Below are 23,070 nucleotides of genomic sequence, written 5' to 3' on the forward strand. Positions count from 1 at the left end.
GCAGGCTTTAATCCAGGGGGCAACAAGAATTGCTACCCCAGCCCATCGCCTCTCACTGAGTGCAACGGCAGTGTGGAAGAGAGTCCAGCCCCTCTCGAGGGAACTGGTTCCAGAGCCCTTGCTGTGCATCAAAGTGAGTCCGACTATCTCCACCTCGCGCACTAGCTCAGGCTCCTTCCCCCCCAGCGAGGTGACATTCCACGTCCCAAGAGGTAGCTTATGTAGCCGAGGATCGGACCGCCAAGTGCCCTGCCTTCGGCTTCCGCCCAGCTCACAACGCACCCGACCTCTATGGCCCCTCCCATGAGTGGTGAGCCCATTGGAGGGGTGAACCATGTTGCCTCTTCGGGCTGTGCCCGGCCACCAGGTGCTCGCCATCGTGCCTGGCTCCAGAAGGGGGCCCCGGTGACCCGCGACTGATATCTCGTATAATAAAATCATGCAAACAATTGCCTTGTATTATTATTAATTATTCCTACATTTAAAACACTTCCTTGTGGTCTACATAACATGAAATGATGATTCTTTGGTCCAAATGTTGCATAGTTGTTTTCCAGTCACTTTCTGACCGTCTCTTCAGGATGCGCCGTTTTGTGGGCGGTTTTATTTACGTGATTCCACTTAGACCGCGACTTTTCCCCGTCAGCCATGTTGTAGTTTTTAGCGCTTCCATGGCAAATCTACTGACATATATAAGTGAGAACTATACGCTGCTTTGTATTAGTAATGGCAACAGCATGTGCATGTAGGAGCCAATCTGCCCCACAACACGAGGATAGAAGAAAAGAAGGAACTACAATGGCGGAGTCGTGCAACGCACTTTGGGTAAATTATTACCATATATGGCGATATCCGCTGATGTCACAATTCGGAAAAACGTCACAAATTAGGACAATGTCCAAACTGCTCGTTTGGAGGAAGTATGAAGGAAGACAAGGTTGTTTTATAAAAATCCCTGCCATGCCTGTATGGTTTGATTTCACCTTTTCGTCACTTATGCAGATTTCAAATACACAAAAATAGGTATATAGAGGTAAATAAGTTCCCCTTTAATTGGGAACGTAAGACAAAAATAATATATTTGCACAAAATAATGTTTTAATGATAATAATGACATCATACTCAAGGGTCCATTTTACAGGTTGGCGTAAATTGCATTGCAGTCTGCAGTCCACTTAACCTGTGAGGAAAATGTTAGTTCATTTGCTGCACAATGATCAAAATAACAGACAGCGTTTCTACATCCTATAACATGTTCACACCTCTCCCAAGTTTCCATAGGTATGATCACTGTACATGCTTGTCTGACAGCACGACGCCTTTTTCCTAAGACGAGAACGAACATTCAGAGACACACACATTGGCTTTGAGAGTTGCAGAAAATGTTAAAATCATCACAAGATGTAACAAAGAATGACACTGAAAGCATTTCTACCTTGCTCCTTTTGTGACAGTTTGAAGGGGAGCCACAGTTTTCTGGGCCTCCGTAGCAGATATGTTGCTTGTTCGCCCACTAGTGGGAAAAAAAAGTAAGTCATTGAGGAACTCCATAACACTGCCAGGATGGGTACTCTTTTACATGTGAACCTGTACGGTAATTTAGGTCCAATACATTTTAGAATATGCTTAAAAAAAATAAAAAATAAAGAATAGCCACAAAAAAATTGGCAATATTTGAAGCGCAACGTTACGATGCTGGTTTGTGCCATAAAACATTTATTTTGCGCTGATTGGGCATTTTAAATTTTACCGGCAATGCTTTGCGGTACTGTTTATTTTATTTTATAATTTTTTTTGATACAGAATGTCCCCTAACCAGCCAATCATATCTTTGCATTCCAGGCCTATTGTGACTGTAAATACTGAGACAGGGAAAAAACGACAAAAACGAAGCACGTAACAGAATGATTCAGCGATACGTAAAAAACAACAAACGAGTGAGGAGATACAGAGAGGGAGAGAAAGGACTGGTTTGTGCCATAAAATGTTTTATTTTGCGCTGATTGGGTATCTTAAATTTTTTTACCGGCAATGCTTTTAAATGCTTTACAGCAGTGGTCCTCAACCTTTTTTGCACCACGGACCGGTTTAATATAGGCATTAATTTCAAGGACCGGCTTTCCACTTGTGGCAGATAAATACAGCAAAAATAAGTGCATGAAAAATACAACTCACTATAACGCTGAATTAGTGGGAGCCCTGGGCTTGTTTCTTTGCAATGAGATGCAGATGGAAATCAGCCTTTGGCTACAATCTGTCACATTTATATTTTATATGTTCATTAATGTACAAAGTTATAATAAATATAACAAATGGCAACTTCCTATGAGTAGTGGTATTGTACATCTATTAACAAGCTTATTGGTGTGTCTAGTGGGACAGGCGAAAGTTAAGTCGGAGAAAATGCAGTCGTTTATAAATTATTTAATGTTTCTCTGCGGCCCGGTAGTAAATGAGTCACGGACCGGTACCGATCCCCGGACCGGTGGTTGGGGACCACTGCTTTACTGTACTGTTTATTTTATTTTATTAATTTTTTTGATACAGAATGTCCACTAAACCAGCCAATCAAATATTGAGACAGGTAAAAACGAGAAAAACGAAGCACGTAACAGAACGATTCAGTGATACGGAAAAACAACAAACGAGTGAGGAGATACGGAGAGGGAGAGAAACGACTGGTTTGTGCCATAAAAAAATGTATTTTACGCTGGTTGGGCATCTTAAATTTTTTTACCGACAATGCTTTTTATATGCTTTACGGTACTGTTTTATTTTATTAATTTTTTTGATACAGAATGTCCACTAACCAGCCCATCAAATACTTAGACAGGGAAAACACGAGAAAAACGAAGCACGTAACAGAACGATTCAGAGTGAGGAGATACAGAGAGGGAGAGAAAGGACTGCTGCTCACTGAGGTGAAGTATGTTTTGAACTTTGCCTCTCTGGATCTTTCTGTGTGGAGTTTGCATGTCCTCCCCGTGACTGCGTGGGTTCCCTCTGTGTACTCCGGCTTCCTCCCACCTCCAAAGACATGCACCTGGGGATAGATTGATTGGCAAACCCTAAAAAGTGGCCCTAGTGTGTGAATGTGAGTGTGAATGTTGTCTGTCTAACTATGTTGGCCCTGCGATGAGGTGGCGACTTGTCCAGGGGGCACCCCGCCTTCCGCCCGATTGTAGCTGAGATAGGCTCCAGCACCCCCCGCGACCCCGAAGGGAATAAGCGGTAGAAAATGGATGGATGGATGGATATTCCAGAAAATGTCGCTTCAGATATAAATTACATCACTTTTTGGCCGTAACTAGAGCTGAAACGATTCCTCTAGTAATTCTCTTCCAAAATATATTTGAGAAACGACGCTGCCTCGAGGCGTCGTTAATTTTTTTTTACGGCATTTTGCCTCGTTTAATAAACAGCAGTCAGCTCACGTTTCGCACGGACTGTTTGGGTGTTGCACAGCGTGTTTGCGTCAGATCATACGCCCCCTGCACTGCACAACACCGCTCTTTTAAAATACGCTGGAGTTTATAAAACGTTTTCGCCGACATAACTCGCAATGGCAGACGCCGCAGAAAGCAGTGGACAAGAGCCATGGCAAAATGAGGGAATTAAGAAGCGACAAAAGTTGTCTAAGGTGTGGGAACACTTCACACTAAAATCGAAGGAAAACGCAGTTGTATGCAAACATTGCAAAGTGGAGCTCGCATTTGCACAAGTTTGATGCTGTAGCACCTGTCGAGAAAGCATCTGATTGAGGGACGTCCATAGGCGAGGTAAGTCATCTATTATCAAAAGTAAACGCAAAAGTTGTGTCAGTAAAATAAATGTTATTCATTATGATAACCAGGATGTGTTCTCTCACTCCCGCAAAGTCCTCAAATGCCGCCAAAAGGTGTTGAAAACTAACAACGCAACCCGAGCTGTCGTGTTCAATTAGCCTTTCATTAGTAACCACGCGAAAGTAGTCGTGCAAAGTTATTCAAGTCATGCAACCACATGCTATTTAGATAGCTTGCACCTTCACCCACTATAGTCTCTGTAGAATGTTATGCGGTCACTCCACACAGCACATAGGGCTGTGAGCGCACCTATTTTTATTAGTACACACACATTGGCACAATCAACCACGGACGCATTTCAGCTGTGCGTGTCAGCCTTCAATTATGAAAACAGGCGTTTAGGAAATAACAGTCAATTAGGCCAAACGCAATAATTGAGGGCACATCTTAACATGTATAATTAAACGTTAATTAAGCAAAAATATGATTCATTTGATTACTTGATTAATTGATCGAGATATTCGATAGAATACTCGAGTACTTAAATATTCCATAGCTGCAGCTCTAGCCATAACTTACCATTTTTTTGCCATCACTATTATGACAATTATCACCATCATCACCCCAACTGCTCCAGCTGCACTGATAATATAAATATAAAGATCTGGCATTTTTCCTGTAAAAAAAACCAAAAAAAACAGACAATAATGTGAAACATTGTGGATCCTACTCATAATTCAAACCAAATGTTCTTCCAAACTGTTTACCAGCTAAAGTGATGTTGACGCTCGCACTGCCTACTCTGTTCTTCACCACACAGTAGACCAAGCCAAAGGAAGGCAAAAGTGTCTGCAGAGTCGCGTTGGTAAGTGGCTTTTGTATCTCTACTTCGGGTTCTGGTAGAGCGGTGCCGTTGGGAAGCAGAAAGTGGACACTGCTGGGGGGGTTGGACTCTGCAATGCACACACACTTGACCATATTTCGCTCTGAGGAACAGGAAGACGCTTTAATATCAGGGGAATCTATAAAAAAAGGAAAGGTTTTTACAACCAGCCCATATTTATCATCGAACGTGTTTATGTACTGCTGTGTTTTTCAACCACTGTGCCGCGGCACACTATTGTGTGATGTTAGGTGATGTAATTTCACCTAATTGGGTTAAAAATATTTTTTGCACACCAGTAGTTATAATCCGCAATTAATGTGCCGTTGTTGAGTGTCTGTACAGCGCAAGTGGCTAATTGCTTTGTAGATGTCAGGAACATGGTTTGTCGTCATCACAATATGCAGACCACAGCGAGAGGCAGTGTGCAGGTAAAAAGGTATCTAATGCTTAAACCAAAAATAAACAAAAGGCGAGTGCCGCTAAAAAAAAGGCATTGAAGCTTAGGGAAGGCTATGCAAAACGAAACTAAAACTGAACTGGCTGCACAGTAAACAAAACACAAAATGCTGGATGACAGCAAAGACTTACAGCGTGCGGAGCAGCAGACGGCGTCCACAAAGTACATCCGTACATGACATGACAATCAACAATGTCCCCACTTAGAAGGATAGCGTCCGCACAACTTAGATAGTCTTGATTGATAAAACAAAGCAGGTGCGGAGAATAGCTCTCAAGGAAGACATGAAACTGCAACAGAAAAATACCAACAAAACAGGAAAAAAAACACCAAAGACAAGAACTAAAACACTACACACAGGAAAACACCAAAAAACTTCAAATAAGTCACAGCGTGATGTGACAGGTCATGACAGTACTTTGAGCCAAGAGCTATAGTGATGCATGGTTGGTTATGGTTTAAATTCATATCCAACAATTGCAAGAATGACTTTTTACTGTCAATATCGGTTACTGAGTTTAGTTTTTTAATGATTTCTGCTTGTGGTGTGCCTCAGGATTTTTTCAATGAAAAGAATGTGCCTCGGCTCAAAAAATGTTGAAAAACACTGCTGTACTGTACGTACATGCCACATCAAGCTGCAATGGCCCTGATTGAGTTTTCCCCATGATGTTGATGGCAGTACAGTAAAGGACGCCTGTGTGTCTGGACACATTAAGCAGATTGAAGGAGGGCCCTCTGTACAGGCGAGCACCCAGGTCGTCGTGCCACTCGTAGCTGTTGGCAGGAGGGTTCGCGTCACAGCTGCATTTCAGGCGCACGTCCTCTCCCTCCTTGACGTCCACTTTGTATTCAACTTTGACATCCACAGGTGCATCTGAAATGAAACACACAGACAGCTGATCGAAACAACACTTTTACTGTCTCAATTCTCCCCATTGCCTTACTTAAAACTAGTGCGAACAAATCCCTCCAGGAATTCTCGATGTTGCGATCTCGGCCATACGCAACAATTTGTCACGGCCAGGGCACATTGCAGGGCAGCTGCAATCATTCACCGGCAATCTACGCACCTGGTGCTAATGAGAGGTCCTTCCTTCAAAAGCCTGCTGAACCTGCTATCTGGCGCGAGAACGTAATCATCTGTTATCGTAGTAAGCATCCCGTGTCTGTCTTCCCTCCCCCATACTTGATCTCTCTCCGTGTCTTCCCAGTTCCCGTGCCTGATCTCCCTTGTGTCTTCCCGCTGTGCTTCCCGTGTCTTCCGTGATCGAGCTGTGTGCCTCGACTCCCTCTTTGGACTTTGGACTGCCTCCCTCGATCCTTGACCCCCGCTTTGGACATGGACCTCTTGATGCCTCTCTCAGCCCCACGGACCTCCCGCTTGTCTCACGGACCTTTTTCTGCCTATCCCCTTTGGACTTGTCCGCTTCCTCACTCAACACTCAGGGTAAACACTCAACAAGTAATTGTAAGTAACATAGTCTCACACCACACACCCGTTTTGGATTAGTCACATTCCATTCTCTTTTTTAGTTTATATACATAGTATTGTTTGTTATTATATATATTTATTAATATATATAATAAATACGTAGAGCAATATTGCCCCCTTGTGGTTCTGTGCCGTCTCACTCCCTCCTGAAACATAACACAATTTACCCAATCCCAGTGAAATATGCGCAACCACGCAACTTTGTCTAATTCCCACAACTTCCCCGCACATTTTGGACAATCAGCGTCATCTTCTCCAATTTGTCTCTGAGCGGCGCTCAAAGGTGCGCATCGACTGTCTAATCAAAATGTATGTGGTTAATGTTTCTTTTGTTGACGAAGCCAGAACAAAAATGTGTAACAATGGGGGCTGTCAAAATTAACCAGTTAACTCGTTTGATTAATCACAAAATATTATCATGACACACTTAGAATAATCGTGCAATATACTTTCATGTTCTCCCCGTGACTGCGTGGGTTCCCTCCGGGTACTCCGGCTTCCTCCCACCTCCAAAGACATGCACCTGGGGATAGGTTGATTGGCAACACTAAATTGGCCCTAGTGTGTGAATGTGAGTGTGAATGTTGTCTGTCTGTCTGTGTTGGCCCTGTGATGAGGTGGCGACTTGTCACCCGAATGCAGCTGAGATAGGCTCCAGCACCCCCTGCGACCTCAAAAGGGACAAGCGGTAGAAAATGGATGGATGGATGGATGTATACTTTAAACCAGGTGTGTCAAACGTAAAGGTTTTATCCAGCCCGCTTGATGAGTTTGCCAAGTATTAAAATGAACTGCTTTTTTTATTAATGAAAGAAACTGCTGTTTTAAATGTGTCCACTGGATGTCACAGTAGCAATTCTGTTAGGCAAGCAAACGGTTTATACCGGGGCCAAGCAAGATGTACACAATAAAGGGTGACTGTGGCTCTTCCTCTTCGACCCACATGAAACTTAAAACCTGCCGTTTTATGTCTTCTGCTTCAAACACATGGTCATTTGGAACCCTTGTTGCCCCAAAATGTCTCTGTCAAACACGAGCAAAGTGAACAACCCTTTTGAATAGTTTTTACCTCCGTTTCTTACGGTTTGTTGAGTTAGCACTGGATTGATACGTGGACATGCCAAAGGAGGTATTTTATAATTATAATAGTTTACATGTTGTGTTTTTTGTTCAATCCCAGAAAGACTGTGACTTAAAGTTTAATCCTGGCTTTGTTGATACACTGAGACGAAGTCCAAGCTCATTGTGTTTTTGAAGCTGCACTAATTTCCTCAGAATTTTCAACCAACTTGAAGTGTTTTGTCCAGAGGATTATTTGTGATTTGTACATTTTTCAGAATGTGCTTGTTCTATTTTTGGCCAAAGTAAAACAAAGAAAACAACCTGGAGTTCTCATTGTCATCCCATTGGGTTGAGTTTTTTCTCGCCCCGATGGGGGATCTGAGCCGAGGATGTCATTGTGGCTTGTGCAGCCCTTTGAGACACTTGTGATTAAGGGCTATATAAATAAACTTTGATTGATTGATGATTGATTGATAGAACACGCAAAGTTGGCCTTTTAAGCTTGTGCGCGGAGTATTACGCCTCTTAAGTGAGTAACATAAGGAGCACAATCCATTTGGAAAAACTCGCTTTGATACCGCTCATTTCTTGGACGCTAATCGCTAGCTAGCTTAAATGCTAACAAGACCCCTTTGATTGATTGATTGAAACTTTTATTAGTAGATTGCACAGTGAAGTACATATTCCATACAATTGACCACTAAATGGTAACTAACACCCGAATACGTTTTTCAACTTGTTTAAGTCGGGGTCCACTTAAATTGATTCATGATACAGATATATACTATTTTCATAATACAGTCATCACACAAGATAATCATCAGAGTATATACATTGAATTATTTACATTATTTACAATCCGGGGTGTTGGATATGGAGGGGGGCGGGGGGGGCGGGGGGAGGTTTAGGATTGGTTGGTATCAACACTTCAGTCATCAACAATTGCATCATCAGAGAAATGGACATTGGAACAGTGTAGGACAGACTTGGTAGGATATGTACAGCAGGTAGTGGACACAGAGAGAGAGATCAGAAAGTATTAGTTGTGGTTATGGCGGTCATTTACGTTAAGGAAGTAGTTTGACATGTACTTCGGTATCAGGGAGATGTAGCGGATTTTATAGACCTTTCCTCATTACAAACAACATCAGTTTAACCTTTCGTATTTAACACTCTAAAACCTTTACAATTAAAACAGAAGAAGATGGACATAGTTAAAAACTCCAATAATAACATAACTGCCAAGGAAAGTATATATTGTGTGTGTGCATTGGTTGTTTATTTAAACTAAAATTTGGTTAAATGATTTCAGTGTTATACATACTTTTTGAGCACATTTAACAATATGGTAATAATAATTATAATTTTGGTCAGAATAACTGTGACGTGAATTTTTTATATCGCTACGTCCCGAGTTGTGTTTGTATTTGTATTGAGTGCATATGCATGCACATACACTAAATGGATTAATGAATAAACCAGTGACGTGCGGTGAGGTTCATGGCTGGTGAGGCACTGACTTCATCACAGTCAGATTTACAAACATATGAACCCTAAAGAGTATCTTATTCACCATTTGATTGGCAGCAGTTAACGGGTTATGTTTAAAAGCTCATACCAGCATTCTTCCCTGCTTGGCACTCAGCATCAAGGGTTGGAATTGGGGGTTAAATCACCGAAAATTATTCCCCGGCGCGGCGCCGCTACTGCCCACTGCTCCCCTCACCTCCTAGGGCAGGGGTGGGCAATTAATTTTCACCGGGGGCCGCATAAGCAACCCGAGCACTGCTGGAGGGCCACACGACAATATTTCAATTAAATTTTGCTCAATATTATTTTTGATATACCATAAGATAAATAATAATGATGATAATAATTAATAATAATAATAATTTCATTTAACCTAACTTAACTTTATACAAAAGCAGATTGCTTTTTAAGGTCACTTTATCCTGCATTATCCAACATTTTTCCCCATCAGATTTGGACAACCATCTGTTGTTAAAAATAGTTTTTAATCATATCTATTCTATATTGTTTTTTATATTGGTTTTATATGTAATTGTTTTTTTCTTTTTATTCAGTCATTGGTGGAGCTAAGGATAATATTTGAATATTGTTTGTAATATTGTTGTGCAGCACTTTGGAAACATTTTGTTATTTAAATGTGCTATATAAATAAAGTGGATTGGATTGTCACACCTGCCAGCTTGTCCCAACACGCATTTACCTCTGTGAACAAGTCATTACCTGTGGTTGTCTCTTTAATTGACTGCATCAGAGCTCTCATCCAAAGTTAGCGAAAAACAGTCCTGTCTCCGGGCATTATCAGCGCAACAAAGTCCAATAAGCACTCCTTAATAAACTCTCCGTCAGAAAACGCCTTACTTTTTCTGGCGCTTTTGTGAGAAATGACGAAACTTGTCCTGACGGCTGCATCTCTGGGGGTGTGAAATATGGCACAAAGTCCTTGTTAGGTTTGCAGTTTTACCATCAACGCATCAGCCTCCCTTGCGCGCGCTTCATCAGACACATCCCGGTATTTTCCCTCGTGTTTCTTCGTGTAGTGGCGATTAAAATGATATTTAAACACAGCAACCTGTGTACCACACATTAAGCACACGGCTTTACCATTAATTTATGTAAAGAAATACTTGGCAGTCCATCTCTTGTTGGAAACACGCCATTCCTCATCAACTTTTCTTTTTTTAGCGTCTCATCACTTGTCTCTATGCACCTTCCCTCACAGGTTCCCTCCGGACATACGGCATAAATAACACATTTCAAAATAAAAGCAGCACAGTTGTATTGCGCGCACGACATAGATGTTTTTTAAACTTTATTTTGTAATTTGTAATTGCGCCGTTCAATTCACTCACAATCGCACACGCGCATACGTCCACACGGAAGTAATACAAATAACGCTTTTCAAAACAAAAGCAGCACTGTTGTATTGCACACTCGACATAGATACTTTTTTAAATTTATTTTGTAATTTATGATTGGCCTCACGCGGGCCGGACAGGGATGCGCAAAGGGCCGGATGCGGCCCGCGGGCCGTACAATGCCCAGGTCTGTCCTAGGGGGTGAGCAAGGGGATGGGTCAAATGCAGAGGACACATTTCACCACACCTAGTGTGTGTGACAATCATTGGTACTTTAACTTAACTTTAACTTTACACGTACAAACTGTAGCACACAAAAAAGCACATTTAATTTAAAAAAAAACTTTATTATGGTCTTACCTTTACTTATAAATGAAGTCCATGCGCAGCTCCTTTTGAACAAAAGCATCGATAACTTGTTTATAGAAGTCTTCCTTATCTTTCTTCAGTTTTAAAAGTCTCTCTGTCTCGATGGAGATGATCCTTTAATTATTACCTCTTGCTTCGATTGAAAGTCCAGTTTAGAAAACTGTTTTATTTTAGATATATAATCCTCTATGTTAATAGTCCAGGCAAGAGGAAACAATAAACGATCGCTGCTAACTGTTGCTGCTTGTTGTCACTTCTTCTGCAGCCGAGTAGTCGCAAGAATGATCTCTGGGAACACTACCGCCCTCTACCACCAGGAGGCGGGATTACTGCGAGCCTCACAATGTGCGTCTTTTGCAGCCGTTTTATGATTGCTCAGCACAAGAAATACTTTACACACATACAGTTATTGACAAAATACACTGTACATTATATACCTCAGCTAACTAAACTATGGAAATGTATAATATAATTCATATAGCAATACGGTCTCACTGCACAGCAGGCCAGCAGTTAGCCGAGTCATTGCGCAATCCATGGTGAGGCTCAACTCAGTGACGTGCCTCAACTGGCTGGTGACTCACCGCAAGTCTCATCTCAATATTTGAACGGTAAATGTGAATATTCAGCGATTTTGAATAAAAATAATCTAAAACTGGTGAAGTTAAATGGAAAATAACTTTATAGTATAATCACTGGATACATATAACAATTTAATTATTTTTTTTTCTTTTTACATTTTTTTTTCTTTCCATGATGGCACGTGAGGCCCCGCCTCACCTGCCTCCCCTGTCTGCACGTCACTGGAATAAACCATGCTAAAGGAATAGGTCTAAGAACACCACTCCACAAAAGAACACTTGATGTAAAAGCCATTTGGTTAGAATTATCATACTCAATAATCCTTATTTTAACGCAGGTGTAGGTTTAGGTGTTTAATAACACAATGTTATAATAAATAAATAAATGATAAATGGGTTATACTTGTATAGCGCTTTTCTACCTTCAAGGTACTCAAAGCGCTTTGACAGTATTTCCACATTCACCCATTCACACACACGTTCACACACTGATGGAGGGAGCTGCCATGCAAGGCGCTAACCAGCACCCATCAGGAGCAAGGGTGAAGTGTCTTGCCCAAGGACACAACGGACGTGACTAGGATGGTAGAAGGTGGGAATTGAACCCCAGTAACCAGCAACCCTCCGATTGCTGGCACAGCCACGCCGTCCCGTCCGTGGCTAAAGTCTTTTAAATGCTTGGATGAAAGGTGGTGACAAAAACACTTGAGTATAATTTTCCACTGAGAGATCAATAAGGTAAATTTGAGTCTTATATTAATAATACACCTACTATTTTTTATTTAACAATAATTTCACGTTTTGTTTATATTTATCATGTTGTAATGTCATTACAACTTGATTACTGTTATTTCTGACATAACGCATCAAAATCTCTGAGGAGTGATTGGGATTTTATGAAATTACTTACAAAAATTAATTATTGCATAATAATCGTGATAATCAGGAATCTATGATTATTAATCAGACTACAATGATACAGTCTTAGTGTTAAAAAAAAAAAATTCACTGGATGCTGCAGCCAAGCAATTATACTTACATTTGATGTTTAGGGGGCGGGATTCTTTCTGTTGCTGTCCTCCCTTGTATGTCACAGAACATTCCACATGCTTGTCCTTGTTGTTTGCATGGGGAGTAAAAGTCAAGGTGGAAGTAGCTTTCCATTGACCATTGGTCAACACTTGTGCTCCATATTGTTGTTGTCCAGAGTGACTCCAGGAGAAGACCGGGGGAGATGCGGGGCATGAGTGTGTGACAGAACAGGATGCAATCATGTTGTTATTGTCCGTTTCTTCCTTCACAGTCATACTGACAGGTCTTAGGTCACCTGGAAAAACATTGAATTCTTAATTTGATTCATAACTTCCATCAAATGACAACATCATAAAATAAGTGTTCTAATGCAGACACTTTATTCATGTTATCACCACTAGGATTTAGACTTCAATGGTGTTTAAAAAAATATATTATTCCTGTAATATAACTTAAAACGTAACATCTGAAATAAGTGAGAGTGTAGCTCATTAATAGATAAACTCCACAAGAATGTGTTTTACTTTTTGATGTTTTATGTAATGCTACCACAGAAGGGCACCAGTGTTGACAGAGGACACGTGTGACGATAACCATAGAACAAGAAATGGAAGTTAATGTGATTAAACATTGGAAAGGGGCTTACAGTTCAGTACAATACCAGCAACTTAAATAGGACATCATGTTTTAACTGAAAAGACAGTAGTGTAAATATAATGTACTTTAAAACATCTCGCCTAAGGACTATAGCATATAAATAATAGGAGTTAAAAAGTGGAGGAATGATCTGGAATAAAATCTCATTTTAATGTAGGTGCAATCCTACCGGTGAAAAAATGCACATGGAGGCATCTGAAAATAATATCTCTTATTTGTTTTAATGATATTTTAAATGTAAAGGCAATGCAAATGCAGAGTAAATATTGTTGAGTGCCTATATTTCTATTAATGCTGCTGCAATTCATTTTTTATAATTAGAAAAATCACAATTGGCATTTTTGAATAATTGTGATTAATCACAGTAAATTACTTGCATGCCGAGTATATATTAACAAAAAAAATACCCCGATATTTTGACACAAAAACAATTTTTGACATAAAAATACTTTTTTTTTATAATGTTTTACTTGAATGCACATTATTAATTTGCTCACAAATTGATAACAGTTTGACTCACTGATGTATTAACAACCCACACTGCCTTTTGGGTAAACATCCACATTAAGGGTAAAAAAGCATGCACCTTATTCTGTAAATAATCAGTCTTTATATATGATTCATTGATTAATATATTTTTTCTGATTAATCACATGGGTTAATGAATTAGATTTGGCTGCTCTAAAATATATAGTTTCTGTTTTGACCAGGCACTTCCTATATATATATATATATATATATATATATATATATATATATATATATATATATATATATATATATATATATATATATATATATATATATATATATATATATATATATATATATATATATAAACGTTTGTTTGTATATATATATATATATATATATATATATATATATATATATATATATATATATATATATATATATATATATATATATATATATATATATATATATATATATATATATATATATATATATATATATATTTCACCCGTTGGTGATTTTTTTGAAATTTTTCCAATAAATTGAATTCAATTGAATTGAAAATTAGACTATTTATTTGATGTACAGTACAGGCCAAAAGTTTGGACACACCTTCATATTCAATGTGTTCTCTTTATTTTCATGACTATTGTCACTGAAGGCATCAAAACTATGAATGAACACATGTGGAGTTATGTACTTAACAAAAAAAGGTGAAATAACTGAAAACAAGTTTTATATTCTAGTTTCTTCAAAATAGCCACCCTTTGCTCTGATTACTTTTTCGCACACTCTTGGGATTCTCTCGATGCGCTTCAAGAGGTAGTCACCTGAAATGGTTTTCCCTTCACAGGTGTGCTTGAAGCTCATCGAGAGAATGCCAAGAGTGTGCAAAGCAGTAATCAGAGCAAAGGGTGACTATTTTGAAGAAACTAAAATATAAAACATGTTTTCAGTTATTTCAACTTTGCCAATTTCGCTTGGAATTAATTTGTAATTTGTTTGTCTTGCAGCGACAAACATTAGCACTACATCGACAGAGGAGGGCAAGCACTGTCGTCAATGTTGTCAACAAAAGCACCACACATGCATTTGCAAAAGGGACAGCCGGCGAATATAAGCCACCTGACATCAGTGAAGACAAAGTCTGACAAGAAGAAGTCATGCCAAAAAGGACACACTAACTGTACTACACCAACAAGAGCAACATGTTGCAACTTCTGGCTGATGCTGGATTCATTTTGCTTGCTGGAGACCATTAGACATCTAAAAGGAGTCACAACTCCAAACGTTTGTACTTGGGGTCACATTGTACCAAATAAAAAGATCAGCGCTGTCATCTAAAAAAGGGAAACGAGCTTGTTTGTTTAAACAACTGGTTGAAAGAAGAGTATAAATGCAGATATAAATGGTGCACAATGTTAAGTTGTTTATGAGTGCGTTTACTATGTATACCTTATTTGCTATATTATTGCAATTACTTTCAAAATGTGCACTTAAATCTTAAACTATACTGTCACCATGTTTTCAGCAAATCAATGACTTTCAGTGAGTAAAATGTTTAAAAAAAAAAAAAAACATTCCTGAATGACATTCTGACAATACAATTGCATTTGTGTCCAAATATTGGGGTATTTTCTTAAGCACATTTTAACTATAGAAGCAAGTAATAAATTGTTATTAATCATGATTATTCACAATTCAAGAGTTTGATTAATCTGATTAAAATTAACACCCTGCCAGCCCTAACATATATACATATGTATGTATATATATATATATATATATATATATATATATATATATATATATATATATATATATATATATATATATATATATATATATATATATATATATATATATATCAATCATCAATCAATCAATGTTTATTTATATAGCCCTAAATCACAAGTGTCTCAAAGGGCTGTACAAGCCACAACGACATCCTCGGTACAGAGCCCACATACGGGCAAGGAAAAACTCACCCCAGTGGGACGTCGGTGAATGACTATGAGAAACCTTGGAGAGGACCGCATATGTGGGTAACCCCCCCCCTCTAGGGGAGACCGAAAGCAACGGATGTCGAGTGGGTCTGACATAACATTGTGAAAGTCCAGTCCACAGTGGATCCAACACATCAGCGGGAGTCCAGTCCACAGCGGGGCCAACAGGAAACCATCCCGAGCGGAGATGGGTCAGCAGCGCAGAGATGTCCCCAACCGATGCACAGGCTAGTGGTCCACCCGGGGTCCCGGCTCTGGACAGCCAGCACTTCATCCATGGCCACCGGACCTATGCAACTCCCCCTCGCAAGGGACAGGGGAGAAGAGGAGAGAAGAAAAGAAACGGCAGATCAACTGGTCTAAAAAAAGGGGGGGTCTATTTAAAGGCTAGATTATACAAATGAGTTTTAAGATGGGACTTGAATGCTTCTACTGAGGTAGCATCTCTAACTGTTACCGGGAGGGCATTCCAGAGTACTGGAGCCCGAATAGAAAACGCTCTATAGCCCGCAGACTTTTTTTTGGCTCTGGGAATCACTAATAAGCCGGAGTTCTTTGAACGCAGATTTCTTGTCGGGACATATGGTACAATACAATCGGCGAGATAGGCTGGAGCTAAACCGTGTAATATTTTATACGTAAGTAGTAAAACCTTAAAGTCGCATCTTAAGTGCACAGGAAGCCAGTGCAAGTGAGCCAGTATAGGCGTAATATGATCAAACTTTCTTGTTTTTGTCAAAAGCCTTGCAGCCGCATTTTGTACCAACTGTAATCTTTTAATGCTAGACATAGGGAGGCCCGAAAATAATACGTTACAGTAATCGAGACGAGACGTAACGAACGCATGAATAATGATCTCAGCGTCGCTAGTGGACAAGATGGAACGAATTTTAGCGATATTACGGAGATGAAAGAAGGCCGTTTTAGTAACACTCTTAATGTGTGACTCAAACGAGAGAGTTGGGTCGAAGATAATACCCAGATTCTTTACCGAGTCTCCTTGTTTAATTGTTTGGTTGTCAAATGTTAAGGTGGTATTATTAAATAGATGTTGGTGTCTAGCAGGACCGATAATCAGCATTTCCGTTTTCTTAGCGTTGAGTTGCAAAAAGTTAGCGGACATCCATTGTTTAATTTCATTAAGACACGCCTCCAGCTGACTACAGTCCGGCGTGTTGGTCAGCTTTAGGGGCATGTAGAGTTGAGTGTCATCAGCATAACAGTGAAAGCTAACACCGTACTTGCGTATGATGTCACCCAGCGGCAGCATGTAAATACTAAAGAGTGCAGGGCCAAGAACCGAACCCTGGGGAACTCCGCACGTTACCTTGACATAGTCCGAGGTCACATTGTTATGGGAGACGCACTGCATCCTGTCAGTAAGATAAGAGTTAAACCAAGACAAGGCTAAGTCTGACATACCAATACGTGTTTTGATACGCTCTAATAAAATATTATGATCGACGGTATCGAAAGCGGCGCTAAGATCAAGAAGCAGCAACATAGATGACGCATCAGAATCCATCGTTAGCAATAGATCATTAGTCATTTTTGCGAGGGCTGTCTCCGTAGAGTGATTTGCCCTGAAACCGGATTGAAAAGGTTCACAGAGATTGTTAGTCACTAAGTGTTCATTTAGCTGCTGTGCAACAGTTTTTTCGAGAATTTTGGAAATAAACGGAAGGTGGGAGACCGGTCGGTAGTTTACCATGAGGTCAGGATCGAGGTTAGGTCTTTTGAGCAGAGGATGAATAACCGCTTTTTTGAATGCTAGGGGAACAGTGCCGGAGGAAAGTGATAAGTTTATAATATTTAACACTGATGGACCTAATAATACAAACAGTTCCTTGATAAGTTTCCCAGGAAGTGGGTCAAGTAAACATGTTGTTTGTTTTATCCCACTTACACGCTGTAATAATTCCTCTAATGTTATTTCATCAAAAATAGAGAGACTATTTTGGAGGGCAGTGTCCGTCGTATATACAGTCGTATTTGTGTTAATAGAGCCCAGTTGTAGCTGGGATGCGTTGTCTTTAATCTCCTTTCTAATGAGTTCAATTTTCTTATTAAAGAAATTCATAAAATCATCTGCCGAGTGGGTGGAGCTACTGGGAGGAGTCCCTTGTTGGGTTAGCGATGCTACTGTACTAAACAGAAATTTAGGATCGTTTTTGTTGAGGCGGATGAGATTTGAGTAGTATTTAGCTTTAGCTAAGGTAAGCATGCGTTTATAAGTTATTAAACTATCACTCCATGCTTGATGGAAAACCTCAAGTTTAGTCGCGCGCCATTTGCGTTCCAGTTTTCTACATGATAATTTATGAGCTCTAATTTCTTCTGTAAACCATGGGGTGCGCCTTTTAGGGGCCCTTTTTTGCTTTAGCGGTGCTATACTATCAATAATTTCGCGCAAGGCATCGTCAAAGTTGTTAGTGAGTTTATCAATAGAGCCGACATAATTTGGGAATGGTGCTATTACCGAAGGCAGTAGGTCAGCAAGAGTCATCGTTGTGGCAGCATTAATGTTGCGGCCGCTATAGCAGTTATTATTATTATTAGCTTGTTGACAAAGAGTCAAAACTTCAAATTTTATAAGGTAATGATCGGACATTACTTTAGTATATGGAAGTATCATAACTTTGGAGGTGGTGACACCCCTGACAAGCACTAGATCTATTGTATTACCGTTGCGATGCGTGGGTTCATGTATTATTTGTGTAAGACCACAGCTATCAATTATGGTTTGGAGCGCCACGCACTGAGGGTCCGATGGGGTATTCATATGGATATTAAAGTCCCCCATTATGATTATATTGTCGGCGTGCGTCACTAGATCAGCAACGAACTCTGAGAATTCCCTGATAAAGTCCGAATAGGGCCCAGGGGGGCGGTAGATAACAGCCAGGTCGAGAGGTAGCGGTGTGACAGACCTCATAGTAAGCACCTCAAACGATTTATATTTATTATTTAGGTTAGGGGTAAGGTTGAAATTTTCATTGTATATTAGTGCGACACCCCCTCCCCTTTTAAGAGGGCGGGCAACATGCGCATTCGTATAGTTAGGAGGAGATGCCTCATTGAGCGCAAAAAATTCGTCCGGTTTGAGCCAGGTTTCGCTAAGACCAATGACGTTAAGATTGTTGTCTCTAATGACCTCATTAACCAATAACGCCTTGGGAGACAATGATCTTATGTTTAAAAAGCCCATATTATAGGTATTGGGCTGTTTTGACGAGTTTTTGTTAAGATTATCCGTAGTGGCAATATTAACAATGTTGCGTTTATTATGCGTAGTGCACTTTAAATAGTTTCGACCATATCTAGGAATTGATATGACGGGAATTTTCCGATTGTTTGCTTGGTGCTGCAATAGACTGGACATATCATAATTTGCCACCTCAGTAGAATGCATGTCCACCTCTGACACAGACACAACAGAAAAAACATTATGTGAATTGTGTATTATTCTAAGAGAATTGCTATGCGTACATGTATTATCCAGCCTGGCGCTGGCTAGTTCTAGCTTAACTGACTCCTCACCCGGACTAACAGACATTGTAATTGCCTGTGACCGGGCTTGCTCTAGTGTAGTCAGTCAAGTGAGACTTAAATAGTAGTCTATGTTTCTAGACAGGATGATGGCGCCTTCCTGGTTAGGGTGAAGGCCGTCTCTCATCAGCAAGCCTGGTTTGCCCCAGAAAGAGGGCCAGTTATCAATAAACGTTAGTCCCTGCGTCCTACAGTAGCTAGCCAACCACTTGTTAAGCGAGACTAATCTGCTATATCTCTCATCATTGCCTCTCGCAGGCAGGGGGCCAGAGACAATTACTCGATGCCTGGACATCTTTCTGGCGAGATCACAAGTCCTGGCTATGTTTCTCTTTGTAATCTCTGACTGTCTCATTCTAGTGTCATTGGAGCCAACGTGTACAACTATATATATATATATATATATATATATATATATATATATATATATATATATATATATATATATATATATATATATATATATATATATATATATATATATATATTATTGTATGTATGTCACATATTAGTTATATTTACTATGACCAAGAAAGATTAAATATTTGAAATCATAGAGTATATATATATTCTGTATATGTATATATATATATATATATATATATATGTGTGTGTGTGTGTGTGTGTGTGTGTGTGTGTGTGTGTATATATATGTATATATATATATATATATATATATATATATATATATATATATATATATATATATATATATATATATATATATATATATCAGTGGCGTGCAGTCACTAGAGGCAGGGGAGGCGGGGCCTCACCTGCCATCATGGAAAGAAAAAAAATGTAAAAAGAAAAAAAAAAAATTAAATTGTTATATGTATCCAGTGATTATACTAAAGTTATTTTCCATTTAACTTCACCAGTTTTAGATTATTTTTATTTTTATTTTCACATTTTCCGTTCAAATACTGAGAAGAGACGGTGCGGTGATCAGCAGCCAGTTGAGGCACGTCACTGATTTGTGCCTCAACATGGATTGTGCACAATGACTCGGCTAACTGCTGAGCTGCTGTGCAGTGAGACTGTATTGCTATATGAATTATATCAGCTAACTAAACTATGGCATAGTTTAGTTAGCTGAGGTATATAATGTACATTGTATTTTGTCAACAACTGTATGTGTGTAACGTATTTCTTGTGCTGAGCATTCATAAATCTGCTGCAAAAGACGTACTGGTTGAGGCTCGCAGTAATCCGGCCTCCTGGTGGTAGAGGAAGGTAGTGATCCCAGAGATCATTCCTCGGCCTCAGAAGAAAAATTAAAAAAAAAAAAAAAAAGTTTGCAAGCGATTGTTTATTTCCTCTCGCCTGGACTTTTATTAAAAACATGGAGGATTACATATGTAAAATAAAACAGTTTTCTAAGCTGGACTTTCAATGGAAGCAGGAGGTAATAATGAAAGGTAGACCAACGCCGGAGCTAAAAGGTTTGCTTTTGACTTCGGGACAGAAGACCCGTTCTTTTCAAACGGCGTGGTAAACACGCAAAGCCTGGCTGTGTGGATGTCCAGCAAGAAAGGTAAGACCATAATAATGTTTTTTTTATTAAATGTGCTTTTTTGTGTGCTACAGTTGTGTAAAGAATGCTGGTATGAGCTTTTAAACATAACCCGTTAACTGCTGCCAATCACATGGTGAATAAGATACTATTTAGGGTTCATATGTTTGTAAATCTGACTGTGATGATGCAGTGCCTCACCAGACATTAACCTCACCGCACCGCACTGATATATATATATATATATATATATATATATATATATATATATATATATATATATATATATATATATATATATATATATATATATATATATATATATATATATATATATATATATATATATATATATATATACACAGTATATATATATATATATATATATATATATATATATATATATATATATATATATATATATATATATATATATATATATATATATATATATATATATACTGTGTATATATATATATATATATATATATATATATGTGTGTGTGTGTGTGTGTGTGTGTGTGTGTGTGTGTGTGTGTGTGTGTGTGTGTGTGTGTATATATACAAACCCCATTTCCATATGAGTTGGGAAATTGTGTTAGATGTAAATATAAACGGAATACAATGATTTACAAATCCTTTTCAACCCATATTCAATTGAATGCACTACAAAGACAAGATATTTTATGTTCAAACTCATAAACTTTTTTTTTTTTTTTGCAAATAATAATTAACTTAGAATTTCATGGCTGCAACACGTGCCAAAGTAGTTGGGAAAGGGCATGTTCACCACTGTGTTACATGGCCTTTCCTTTTAACAGCACTCAGTAAACATTTGGGAACTGAGGACTGAGTGTATGTTGTGTTTGTTAAAAGTTTATTTTTACTCCAAAAAAATCCAAATACTATTAAATATCTAAAATAAAGGATTTTTTTTTTAAATTTACTAACAATATTTATCTTATATATTGATGGTTATATACCTAACAAACCATGTCATCAAAATCCTCTCCCAACATACATAAATATTCAGGAATTATTTTGGTTTAAAATCTACTGGTTAAAAAGTAACAGCCACATCATGTCTGACAGCCTGCTTCATGTTTATCAGGAGGCATAAAAAATAACTCAAGGATTTGTTAAGTTCACAGAGTCAGTTACCATGGTAACTGTGAGTTTGACTTACCTTTCTTTTTTGGAACGGAAAACCCTGCTTTTTGTAATACCCACTTTACTGCACAATATGATTTGAACGCAAATCAAAAAGTAAAACAAACATGCTTACTTACGTATCATTTGGATGGAAACAGTGTTGCCAGTGTAAGAAAACATTTGAAAGTCTTGCATTTCGATCCTGAAATGAAAAGGCCCTTTGTCGCTTTGTCGAAGAGGGTCAATATTTAAGGAGCAGTTCTTGGCTCCTACGTCACCCAACATCTCCGTTCGACCGTTGTACTCCCGTAATACTGCTTTTCCAGCAGAGTGGTACACCAGGTGATTTCCTTCATTGTACCAAAGCCCAGTGAATTCCCTGACTGGCGTTCTTGGACTTGGAAAGTTGAATGAGCACGGAATGACCACACAAGATCCAGGGAGTCCTCGGACTGAAGATGGCAAGTCAATGGTCCAGGGAGATGCGTCATCACACACCACTGAAACTCAAAACGCAAATGCTCATTTTTGTCAATTGTGGAGAAACAAAAGAAGACATAAATAACGAGACCATACCTTTGCATGAAAGAAAGACAAATAAATAAGTGCTATAGACAATATCCATCATGTCCTCTTGTGATGTGACTTGCAAATAAAGTGTCAGATACTTCCTGTGACAGCCAGCACAACCCCCCAAGTGTGAAGGATGACTATTGCGCAGTCAACACAACCACAGTGCAGACCATCTTCACCTTTCTGTTTCACTTGTCTCAGTTCATAGATTTTGGAAACAAAATATTACATCATCTACAGTAGAGGGGGATTCTAATAAATTATACCTTTAGTGGATTGGACATGACTGTTTTGCAAAAATCTATAGAGCATAAAATAGAAGAGAAAATATCTTCCTCTTACAGACTTCTTGTGTCGATTCGAGCTAAAATATACACTTTCAACGGGGTACTGTGTGATCCATGATTGTTTTTATTAACCACATGCAGTATTATAATGATGTCACCACTGCGTGCACACTCTTGGTCTCAGTTCCATTTTGAACAAACGGAAAACATTTTATTTTAGTCACTGTGACTTCCTCAATTGTGTTCTGTGGATTAAAGTATTCCCTTTAACAACATGAATCACCACAGGTCATCCAAATTACGA

General features: G+C 38.9%; 1 protein-coding gene and 1 long non-coding RNA gene across 3 annotated transcripts; one reads left to right on the forward strand and one right to left on the reverse strand.

Annotated features, from left to right (window-relative positions):
- Nucleotides 1–900: 900 nt before the first annotated feature.
- On the reverse strand, nucleotides 901–22,546 carry LOC133660082 (sialic acid-binding Ig-like lectin 14). Of its 2 annotated transcripts, XM_062063196.1 has the most exons (10): nucleotides 22,483–22,546; nucleotides 22,044–22,406; nucleotides 12,560–12,847; nucleotides 5,754–6,005; nucleotides 4,553–4,807; nucleotides 4,365–4,461; nucleotides 2,918–3,043; nucleotides 1,436–1,513; nucleotides 1,263–1,326; nucleotides 901–1,180 (listed from the first exon to the last, which is right to left on the reverse strand). In XM_062063196.1, exons 1-10 carry the CDS (start codon nucleotides 22,532–22,534, stop codon nucleotides 1,136–1,138), a joined length of 1,620 nt encoding a protein of 539 aa, XP_061919180.1. In that variant the 5' UTR covers nucleotides 22,535–22,546; the 3' UTR covers nucleotides 901–1,135. The 2 variants fall into 2 exon arrangements, with proteins under 2 accessions (XP_061919180.1, XP_061919181.1); XM_062063197.1 differs by lacking the exon at nucleotides 2,918–3,043.
- On the forward strand, nucleotides 3,453–6,730 carry LOC133660083 (uncharacterized). The gene is made up of 3 exons (XR_009827770.1): nucleotides 3,453–3,779; nucleotides 4,556–4,650; nucleotides 6,343–6,730. It is a non-coding gene; the product is annotated as an uncharacterized LOC133660083 (long non-coding RNA).
- Nucleotides 22,547–23,070: the final 524 nt, after the last annotated feature.

The sequence above is a fragment of the Entelurus aequoreus genome, linkage group LG11, assembly GCF_033978785.1.
Source record: "Entelurus aequoreus isolate RoL-2023_Sb linkage group LG11, RoL_Eaeq_v1.1, whole genome shotgun sequence".
Taxonomy (NCBI): domain Eukaryota; kingdom Metazoa; phylum Chordata; class Actinopteri; order Syngnathiformes; family Syngnathidae; genus Entelurus; species Entelurus aequoreus.

Bases quoted from the DNA above. Each gene is read 5' to 3' on its own strand.
- LOC133660082 (XM_062063196.1), bottom strand. From the start codon at position 22,534: ATGATGGATATTGTCTATAGCACTTATTTATTTGTCTTTCTTTCATGC. The intron at 12,848-22,043 runs GTAAGTAAGCAT...ATGTTTTTCCAG, and splicing joins TGTTTCCATCCAAATGATAC to GTGACCTAAGACCTGTCAGT. The intron at 4,808-5,753 runs GTACGTACAGTA...CTTTTTTTATAG, and splicing joins ATTGCAGCTTGATGTGGCAT to ATTCCCCTGATATTAAAGCG.